At 42.9% G+C, this 10,569-nt stretch overlaps 1 protein-coding gene across 1 annotated transcript; it reads right to left on the bottom strand.

Annotated features, from left to right (window-relative positions):
• Positions 1 to 6,344: 6,344 nt before the first annotated feature.
• On the bottom strand, positions 6,345 to 10,342 carry LOC147620041 (protein THYLAKOID RHODANESE-LIKE, chloroplastic-like). Its single transcript, XM_086772182.1, has 8 exons — positions 9,659 to 10,342; positions 9,202 to 9,304; positions 8,950 to 9,030; positions 8,137 to 8,211; positions 7,850 to 7,924; positions 7,663 to 7,743; positions 7,143 to 7,385; positions 6,345 to 6,706 (listed from the first exon to the last, which is right to left on the bottom strand). Exons 1-8 carry the CDS (start codon positions 10,276 to 10,278, stop codon positions 6,659 to 6,661), a joined length of 1,326 nt encoding a protein of 441 aa, XP_086628308.1. The 5' UTR covers positions 10,279 to 10,342; the 3' UTR covers positions 6,345 to 6,658.
• Positions 10,343 to 10,569: the final 227 nt, after the last annotated feature.

Genomic DNA, 10,569 nt, shown 5'->3' with positions numbered 1-10,569 from the left:
TTATGTATTTTTGAGGTCTGGTAAGAGTAAGATGAAATCTTCATTTCTTAACAAAGTATGCAAGAGAAATTCAGAAGGCATTTGGGATGGCTGAGTGTGCAACACCCTTGGAGGTTGATGTGAAGCTACCTGTGGGGAAGATGCTTCTCCACTTGTGTATATGAAGGAGTATAGGAAGTTGGTGGGAGTTTAATCTTTGTGCACAATACACAGCTTAACATTAGCTTTGTAGTTGGTGTCCTTAGCATTATCTCAAATGAGCCCCATGAGAACCATTGGAAGATAGGGATGAGGTGTTGAAATACATCAAAGGTACCATTGGGTATGGCATCACTTGACTAGATTTTGAGACTCAAATTGGGAAGGAGATTGTGATAGTAGGAAATCTGTTTCTAGTTATTAGGTTTTGAATTACATCCTGGATCAGTAAGAAGTAGCCTACAGTGGCACTTTCTTCTACAAAGGCAATATGCTTTGCTTCATGTCAGTGAAGCAAATTGGTGAAGGAGGATCTTAGGAGACATGGGTTGTCATGTGCATGATAAATGCCATGGACAATCTCAGGTGTTGATCCAGAAGAGGCAGCCAGATAAAGAGTATGAACCAGGTAGAACCAGGATGATAGAGCACTTTTGGCAGTGTAGATTGGAGAAAGACGTGGAGAGCAAGCTGAAGATCAGATGGCTGTCGGCTGTGCAGGACAGGTGTTGCTGGTGGCTGCACACAAGGCTGTCAGCTGCTCACTGAAGTGGTCGGCTGAACCAGAGGACAAGGGCAGCAACAAGCGCAAGGAGGAGGACCAGTCGGCTGCGTTAAAGAGCATTTAATGCATTTATGACTGGCCGACCAGCAGTCGGCCAGTCTACCAAGTGTCCAAGAAAAACTATAAAAGGCAAGTGTGCTCATAGATTGAGTCATTCATTCCACTAGGGAGTGGATCAAGTTCTAGGAGACATAATTTTGGTGTTTTATCACCCTTTTATGAAGACAGCCTAGGACTGTAGTAGAAGTACCTTTTTGTACCATATCAATATACTAAATTTCCAGCACTTCTCTCTCTCTCTCTCTCTACTCTCTCTCTATATCTGCGTTTTGCATCAGATGGTTTTCCAAGAGTGTTTAGGACTGAAAGAAGACTCCCAGAGCTTCTGCGTGTTACATTGGTATCAGAGCATCAGGCTTAGCAACGCTAAACGCTGATTCAGTCCCATATGATGGTGTACAGGTCCAAGGTATAGGAAAGTACACAGATGCGAAGCCCAAGGCAAGGAGCACAGAATCGGGCAGAGCTCCCAGGAGGTTTGTTGGTGGTATTCCACAGTGCCAAAGGGGATGGCAGTCCTGTGAGCCAGATAGGTTCTCGGGCAACGGTCCCAAGGGTGATGTGAGAGTGCCAGACTCATTTCTTAGGAATGAAGACCAAGACGGTGTTCAGAGTCAGCAGGCCAAGAATGGATTGTGGACTAGATGGAACAGATACATACTTTAGACTCCTATTACCATCACCACAAACATTGAAAAAGTATGCTTCATCAACTCAAATGGTGTGGCGACCAAGAAAGTGCAAGCAAGCTATAAGAACCTCTCCTTGCAATTCAGAACTTGCTTTTGATGTATAAGATAGGGGTAAAAAATAGTTGGATCTACCCTCTACTCCTAAAATTAGAGCATCCTTCTTCAAGACAACTTCACCATCCCTTGTGTGAGTAGAACCACATAAACCTACAACCACATAAACCTACATCCAAAAAGTATGTAGCAGCACAAAAATATGTCCTGCATGAGGGCAACGCCTTCAACCTCCCCCACAACCTTGCCACCAAGCCCACTACATACAACTTTCCAAGAGCTTACAGGTGTATCAAAGATGGTAGCAATGTAAGTGGCATAGGAGAGACCCTCCACTTACCTTAGCAAAAAATAGACGACATCATAGGTAGTCTCTCACACGTCATTGTGGCTACTGACCATCAACATTAAATAAAGATAACACAACTACATTGTAGACCTATAGTCATAGCATATCAACTTGCTTACCTAAGAACAAATAGAGGACATCATAGGTAGTCTCTCACATGTCAATGTGGCTCTATTGACCATTAACATTAAATAAAAATAGCTACATTGTAGACCTACAATCATAGCATGTCAACTTGCTTCAATGTGGCTCTATTGACCATTAACATTAAATAAAAATAGCTACATTGTAGACCTACAATCATAGCATGTCAACTTGCTTCAATATAATTAAGGCATTCATGCTCAACTTGTTGCTTCAATACAATTAAGGCATCCATGATTCAAAAAAAAATGTCAAGGAAAGCAACCAAAGAATCAAACAAAGTAGAAAGTTTCGGAGCTTAAAGAAAGTAGATAAAAGAAGAAAGCAGATGAGTTGGAGATAAAGCATAAGAATTGAGTTGGAGATTTAGTCCCACCACCCAAGATAACCCAAACTCTATGTCTTATAAACCTAGAACCTAATGACGAGCCCCACATCAAACAACTATCTCACATTGACATTATTGATCATGATGTTAACCAACCACGATCATCACTACATGGTGCTAGATAAAGCATAAGAATTGAGTTGGAGATTTAGTCCCACCATCCCCTTGAAAGATAACCCAAACTCTATGTCCTATAAACCTAGCACCCACGACGAGCCTTGCATCAAACAACTATCTCACATAGACATCATTCATGAAGTTAACCAACCATGATCATCACTACATGGTGGCTTCCTTAAGTGTCACCTACACCCTCAACAGGATTGGCAAAGAGGTAGTATGGTCTACCATGCTAACCAAGTCCTTAATTCATTCATAATCTTATGTCAGCAAAAAAATCTCTTGTAGAAATCCTCATTAAGGATGGCATGACCCTCATCAATCTCTTACCCCCATGTAGCATAATGCCAAACATCACATGCGTGCATTATTTGGTCATCTAAACTAAAGGTCAATATGATTTGTTGAAAATTCAACACAAAGAAACCGAGTTCACGTCTTGAAAAGCCTCGCCCCCATGGCTACACCACTTTTCGAAGCCCATGTCATGAAATGATGCAAAATCTGATCCATGTGTTAATCTTTTGTAATCCATGTTGTATCAAAGGAAGCACACAACTGACATTGTTGGTTGTGTCCTTGCTCCTCTAGATCCCCCTTCCCTCCTATTTCTTGCTAACAATTATTTCACTAACTCTGCATACTTACCATCCAATGCGATACTAGTGATTAAGTGTTTCATTCTAGTTTGCTGTACTCAAAATTCCTCAAAAACATAGATAAAAGCCATTAAAAGAAAATGAGAAAATGAAAAAGAAAGAAAAATCAAATACCAAGTTCAATAAGGACCACAAATTAAAGAGAATAATCTCAAAGGCCTGCACCATGTGTAGACTAGATGTATATTTTATCACCAGTGCTCTAGTAACTTATTTTCATCATACTAACACCCCACCCCATCTCTTCGAAAGGACAACAAACCTAGCATGCATATCTACAACAACAATCTCCACTTCAAGTATGACAACTTCCCAACTTCCCTTGGACAACTTCTTTAACTGATCATGAGGACGTGATCGACATTAGGAAGGGGAGTATGTCAACCACTTTTGGGGTTAACTTGATTCTTCACCAACAACATCCACACAAGCATCTTTACTGACATTGTAATTCCCATCACCTGACATTGTAAGTGCTCTTAAGAAGCTCTCAAGTCTTGTACTTCAAGGTCATAATATGAGAAACCAAACTAAACACACTTGTGAAAGCCTTGTAAATTGGTCATGTGAACCTCAGATCACTTACTGCCTAAATGCCTGGTGAGAAAAGGATTATGAAGTATAAAATCCAACTTACATAATCTCCTCATTCATGCAATAGAGTTTAATGTTCTCTCTATTGTCTCTTGCAATTTTATTCTAACATGTGTAGATGTGGTTAGGATTAGGGTTTGGGCATGCTTTGCACTAATGATGTGCTTATCTTCCCTTCCTTGTCCTTCTTCTTCTTTCTTCCCTCTTTTTGAGCGGTTAGGCATAGAATTACGATCTAGTCATGCAAGGATTGCCACTTTGAGCTTTGTAAGAAGCGGTTGCACCACCCATTGGAGGAAGATCCACGTCAATGTGATAAAAAGTGTGGGAAAAGCTCCACATCGAGCAGCTCTTCATGTGAGAGTAAACTCTTAAACTCGAGCTTGTAAGCTCCCCACACAACCCTTGTTCTATCAAGGTTGAACAAAACTTTTTCTCCTTCAAAAGGTAAATTAAGTGTATAAGTGGGAGAGGCCATGGATAGAGTCCATAGATTTTGTAATGAATCTTACCATTTGATTCGCTTAAAAAGGGGGGATTTTCTTGGCCCCCCCCCTTTTTGTCCACGAAGTAAAATGGGGCTTTGTTTGGCCCCACTTTTTGTCCACTAAATAAAAGAGGGGCTTTCCTTGGCCCCTCTTTTTTGTCCAATAAGAAAAGTGGGGCTTTCCTAGGCCTCCTTTTTCTGTGAGCTCTCCTTGGTTCCCCTTTTTTATCCACTAAAAAAACCCTCCTCCCTACTCCTTTTTTTAATCCTTGCCCCATTTGAGAAAGGGTGCTTGGCTTTCCTATGAGCCCCCTTTTTTTAATCCATTAAGAAACAGGGGGCTAATCCATGGCTCCTTTTGTTTTAACTTAAAACGCTTAGCTTTTTCTAGGTAGAAAAGGACACTTTGTGACACACTTTAAAAAAAAACTCTACTAAGGTGGTTCTCAATATGGTATCCCTTATTTTGTAGGCAGTGGTGGTGTACAATTTGGGGAAAACAAGAGAGAGGCTTCAAAACTTGAGTCAACTCAAGCACATCAAGGCTCTACACTTTCTGTCGAATTTGAGAGGGGGGCTACCATGCTGGTGTTGCCATGGCAGCCCTGCATGGAGATACGAGAGGCGAGAGCCGCTCGTTGCATCAATTCATATTATTAACATAAGGGTTACATTTATAAAGCGTTACTTCCACCCATTCGTTTGTATCACTTGGGTTCCCTTTTCAAAAGGGAAAGAGACACTTTTGGACTACTTATTTCGAGCTGATTGGTGCACCCGATGTGATCATATGATTCCCTAGGTCCAAATGTTCTTAAAGAACCATGCTTATGTCTAGTGCAACCGAAGCCGATAACTTGGCAAGAGTTTGTGGATGCATTTTGTAAGCAGTTCACAGTGATTGACACTATGGTGGCCTATCAAAAACTGCACAAAATTAACATGAAGAGCCAAACCTTTGATCAAACACTATGGTGACCTATCAAAAACTGCACAAAAAGAACATGAAGAGGAAGACCTTTGATCAGTACTGGCATGACTGTCAAGATTTCCTTGACGCAGTGCACCGCAGAGCCACTTCATGCTATGCCTATCAAATTCTTGGGCTCGACCCAGATTACCAATTAGAGGTGTAAAGAATTCACGCTCGAACACTAGAGGTCGTGATCCATTATCCCACACAACCTCAACAAAGCATTAAAAAGAAGAGGGTGGAACAAAAAAAAAGGCTTATAAAGCGCAAAGAGGACATAGGCATGCTTCTAGTGCAACCAATCACGTCACACGGCCTAATATATCCCTAATAAGAAGATGCACAGTAAATCGTCCATCTCAATACTTGAAATTTCAAGTAATGACCACATCTCTACCATTGAAGTTCACCACCTACAACATAGTAGGTACTAAGATGGTTGCTTTAGGGCAATGGCATTCCACAAGAATGATCTAATCCACATGGAGGGTAAGATCAAGGACCAAAAGGTAACGGTTCTTTTTGACAATGACAATACTCATAGCTTAGTGAGTTCTCAGATGGTGCAGAAACTATGGCTGCCAACGGCGAGAAGTGAACACTCCTACAATACTCATAGCTTAGTGACTTCTCAGATGGTGCAGAAACTATGGCTGCCAACGGCGAGAAGTGAACACTCGTATCAGGTGAATTTTGCACTGCGCATAGCTTCACAACACGACATCTCTGGATTTGGAGCTGCACATTGAAAATTATCGCAAACCTCAACTTCCACATTATGCCCCTGGATCGGGTGGATGTACTTTCTAGGTTCAAGTCGAAAAATGATACCCTCCATATAGATTATATAACCCATGTAAATACTTCAGTCCATGATGACTATCCAATTGTCCTTAAGGATGTTTTACCTACTTTGGGATAGGATATCATGAATGAAAAAAAGACATTTTTGGATTGCAAGAAAGGCGTGTTTGCATAAAGAGCCCTTTGGTGAACTATTCATTGCAAACGAGTAAAGAAGCATACCTTAAACAAACATACACAAAATGAGGGGTCATATATACACGAGAAATGAGGGGTCATATATACACGAGAAATTACAAATAAAATGCCAAAAACAGTTACTTGAAAGCTTGGATAGACATGTTTATTTCTACATACTGAAACAAGAACATCCTCGCATGGGCACATCATGGCATGCTTCTGCAGTAGTGCTATCCATTGCCATGATCCAGCCACATAGCCTCAATTGAGCCGCTAACCTTTTCAGTGTTTCCGTGGGCAGACTAGTTTAGTAGAAAAGAGCTGCTGTCCTTGATAATTACCTTTATCTTGTTTAAAGATATATTAGGAAAAAGGACTCCTTACAATCTTGTCAAGGTCTTGAAGGGGCAGGTGAAGAAGGTGGCTTCAAACCTGGATACTGCAGAAACAGCCCCCAATTCTCTTATCAATAGTCATTTACAACATAAACTCGTCCTCTCAAAAAATCCTAACCTACGTGAGACAATCCTGCACATATTTCTCCCCCATCAAAAACACATTAATACCAAGGAGTTCACTTAGTGCAAACCACCTGGCATGCATCACCCCTTCAGAAATACCCATACATACAGAACAAGTTAATAGTTTCTATATCCTAATAAACCCAAAAATAGCCTTACAGCATACAGAAGGGTTTTAGCATGTAAAACGCTCCAACCCATGGTGTTAACACTGCTTGTGAAGCCCCATCTTGGACACTCAAAATGTTACACACCAATTAGATGAGTAAATCCCCCTTGCCTTAGATAACAATCCCATAATTTTCCCAGTTTTCACACCCCATAATTGTTGTAGAAAAGGCATGAAGTTTATACCTGTGTGTAAGGAGACAATGGAGTTGATGATCGGGAAAGATCAATTGATGCTGCTGCAGATGATAAGTCAGATACCGTTTCTGTAATGCTTTCAATCTCCTTTTCCTCTACCTGCTCAGAAATGGCAGCTGCCTCAGATTGGACTTTAGTTTCCTGGCTGCTTTCAGTAATTGCAACAGCTCCATTTCTGGAGTCCGCAGGTGCTACTTCATTGTACTTTGGAAGGAGCACTCCCCCAATACCCTGAAATTCTCGAATAAAAGAGTAAACTCATTACATGTATCATGAACATTAACAGCAAATAAAAGCTACCCATGGAGGTCCTAATATCGATCACACTTGATACAAGGAAGACGCTTTTCTTTATTTTGCAAGAGGTTCTTTCCTTTAAATCCCACACCTTACAGGAAGAGAGAGAGGAAGAGAGAGAGAGAGAGAGGGGGGGGGGGGGGGGCATTCTACTGCTGAGCTATTCTCTCCCACCACCCCAAGGCACAGAAGACACTTGCTCAGGGAATACCTTCAACTCATCAACCAGTTCTTTTGGAGCGATCTTTGTGTCCAGAAAAGTTTGCAACTCTTGTAAAGTTTTTCGGCGGTCCTGCATGAGACAGACATAGCACATGTTACTCAGTTAGCCCTCGCCCTATACAAACGGTGTTTATCTTCTATTTCAATCCACCTGTCATGTTTAATACCACCTATACCTTGGCAAAAAGAAACTTCTTCACAAAGAGCTGGATTAATGCAGCTGAGCCCAAAAGTTGCAATGCTGTCTCAGCCTACATGCCAGCAACAACGAGAAAACATGTTAGTCACAACACTTAAGGAACCTTGTAAGAGGAGCAATAGCCCTAACAAACGGAGATAGGACTCTTATCTTTTTCTGCTTTAAAGCAATCTCCAGAAATCCATCCCACAATTACACCAAGCATATAATTCATTCACCTTAAGGCTTATAGGCATCCACTGGCAACAGATGAATCAACTTTACCTCCGAAAACACAACAAGACCTACACCAGCTGCAGCTGCTACACCCAGAGTGGTTGGGACCAGATTGGGGTTTTCCTGTAAAACCAAGTCAACAATTTGTGAGCACATGAGAAGACCTGGGCCAAAAAGGCTTAAATTGAGTAAGAAGCATCAAACAAGTACCATGCCAGTAACTACCTCTTTGACAAAGAGAAAATATACAGCAGGATTGAAGAGGCTGGGGGGGGTGCACAGGGAGCATGTCAAATGATAGCCATAACTGAGAACCTACCATGGCACTATTCATAGCAACAAAGGCAACCATGCACACGACGCAAAGAGTAAGGGCAGCACAAACAGGGACAAGTCAGCAGCACTCGAGACAAGGCTACTCAAGTAGTAAACACAAACCCTCCCCAAATATAGGTATACAAAGAAAATTGCTGGCCAGCCTTTGCTAACTAGAGGGTCATAAGAGCACAATGGATCATGCATGGAGAATGAAGGAAGCTCAAATAGGGCGATTCGGTACCACTGTCAATAGGATGAAGCCCTGGCCAACTTTTCGTAATAAGGACTTCATCCACCACCTGCATCCTAGCAAAGCAACAGTCTTTCCAGCTACTACATCAGTTCATCCCACTCTTCCTGTGAATCCTCCATGCTTGCACATCAGCCTTAGTCATCTTTTACAAGGCTGCCAACTATTCTTAGTGAAACCGTGTACTCTATTTTGGCTACACATCAATGGGGTAAACTCTGCAAAGGGGGTTTAACCCCACAATGCTGCTGTAACTACGTGATTGTGCTATCGAAGAAAGCAAATAAACTTACATTGAATGTGCTGTCGATAACATCCTTGAGACCATCCAAAGTGAAGCCCTTCCGTGGCAGGAGCCAGGGCAGCTCGTTACTCTGAGAGCAACAGAAAGGCAATGCTACTTGTAAAATGGAAGGTCTCAATTAAATATATACAGCTGCAAAGACCCAACATCCAAACATGTGCAAATAATCGAATTTCTCACATTGATCAGAGATGTAAGAAACCATGGAAATGCAGGCGATAAAAGGAGATAAGATGCTCACTCGCCATCCATTAGGGCCTTCAGCACCATCTTTGATGGCAAAAGCAGACTTGAATCCGTTCACTGTGATGAATTTGGCAACAGAAATGGAGTTTCCATCGAACCTGACGGAAACATCAGCAGTGCCAACATTCTCAGTTCACCATCATAAAAGGCATGCCTGCAAGGTCTGCAATTTCATGGCATAATCTTATTACCCTGACTTCGAACTATACTTCAATATTGAGCAACGCTCACAGAAATCCTGCAATGTAGACAGATTGGAAAGGGATTTGACTCTCAAGGTGAGTGCTAAGGTTCAATCCCGCAACTCAGTACCCCGCCAGCTGCTGCGCGCGCCCAGCTGACTGCAGCAGCTGTACGTGATGTTGCTTACCACTAAATAAATGCATGGCTCCCTCAAGGGACAAAGAAAAGAATGTAAATACACATGCGCAGGGTAGGAAGAGTGCTCTTACTGGTCGAGAATGTAGAGCGTGGTGTTGGATGGGTCTTTGAACTTGAAAAGAAGCTTCTTGAGGTAGGCCTCGTCTTCGCCGGGGGTGAAGGGTATCTGGAAGGCCCTCTTCCTGAGGGTCCGGAGGTCGGGGGTTCCCTCAGTCTTGATGTTGTCTCTGCTTCTGATGTCCAGGAGCTGCGCGTCCTCCGCCTCTAGCTTCTTCAAGACCTCCCTTGCAGAGACGGAGCCCCAGGGCTTGGCCTGCGAGAACAGGCTCGACACCACAAGGGGTACCCCCACCACGGCCACCCCCGCGATCAACGCCAACGGATTCTCAGCCACGAAGCCCATTACGGAATCCACAATGGCGCCTAAATCGACATCCAGCGGCGACGCCACAGACGGCACCGGCAGTGAAATCTCGTCGTAGGAAACCGCCAACGCCGGGCTCGCAGCCAGCCATGCTGCGGCTGCTATGGCGGACGAAGGAGAGATTGATGCCGAAAGAGAACGGCGAGGCGAGCTCTCGGAGGGAAGCTTGGCTATGGCGCAAGCGGAGCAAGCTTTGGCCTTAAGAAGAGACGCCTGAGGGGAGGAGAGAGGAGCAGAAGGAGGAGGCGAACAGAGCTCCATCGCCATTGCAGCTTCTTCTCTGAGAGAGCGGCTGGAAGACGGAAAGGAAAGGACTATGCTTGCGTCGGATGGGATGAAAAGTATTTTCCATTTTTTCTTTTTGACTTTGGAGGCACTCATTCCACGTGGCATTTGCCACCTGCCATACCCTACATTTCACATTCATGAATGAAGCGCGTCCGTGACGCTAATCGGTCTCTACACCTTTTCTCACCAACCTTCTCTAAGGCCGTATTCACTCAAAATATCAAGGGGCATTACGTATTGCTAGCATTTTTTAATGTTCTGTATTACCTT

The sequence above is a fragment of the Cibotium barometz genome, chromosome 32 (assembly GCF_041138505.1).
Source record: "Cibotium barometz isolate CiBa-2024 chromosome 32, ASM4113850v1, whole genome shotgun sequence".
In the NCBI taxonomy this organism is placed as follows: domain Eukaryota; kingdom Viridiplantae; phylum Streptophyta; class Polypodiopsida; order Cyatheales; family Cibotiaceae; genus Cibotium; species Cibotium barometz.
The sequence above is the reverse complement of the archived record's forward strand: the minus strand, read 5'-3'. Positions and strand labels throughout refer to the sequence as shown.

Coding starts and splice junctions, on each gene's coding strand:
- LOC147620041 (XM_086772182.1), bottom strand. CDS start 10,278: ATGGCGATGGAGCTCTGTTCGCCTCCTCCTTCTGCTCCTCTCTCCTCC. Junction 7,386..7,662: donor AACTGGTTGATGAGTTGAAG/GTATTCCCTGAG, acceptor CGAGAATTTCAG/GGTATTGGGGGAGTGCTCCT. Junction 6,707..7,142: donor CATTGTCTCCTTACACACAG/GTATAAACTTCA, acceptor CTGTTTCTGCAG/TATCCAGGTTTGAAGCCACC.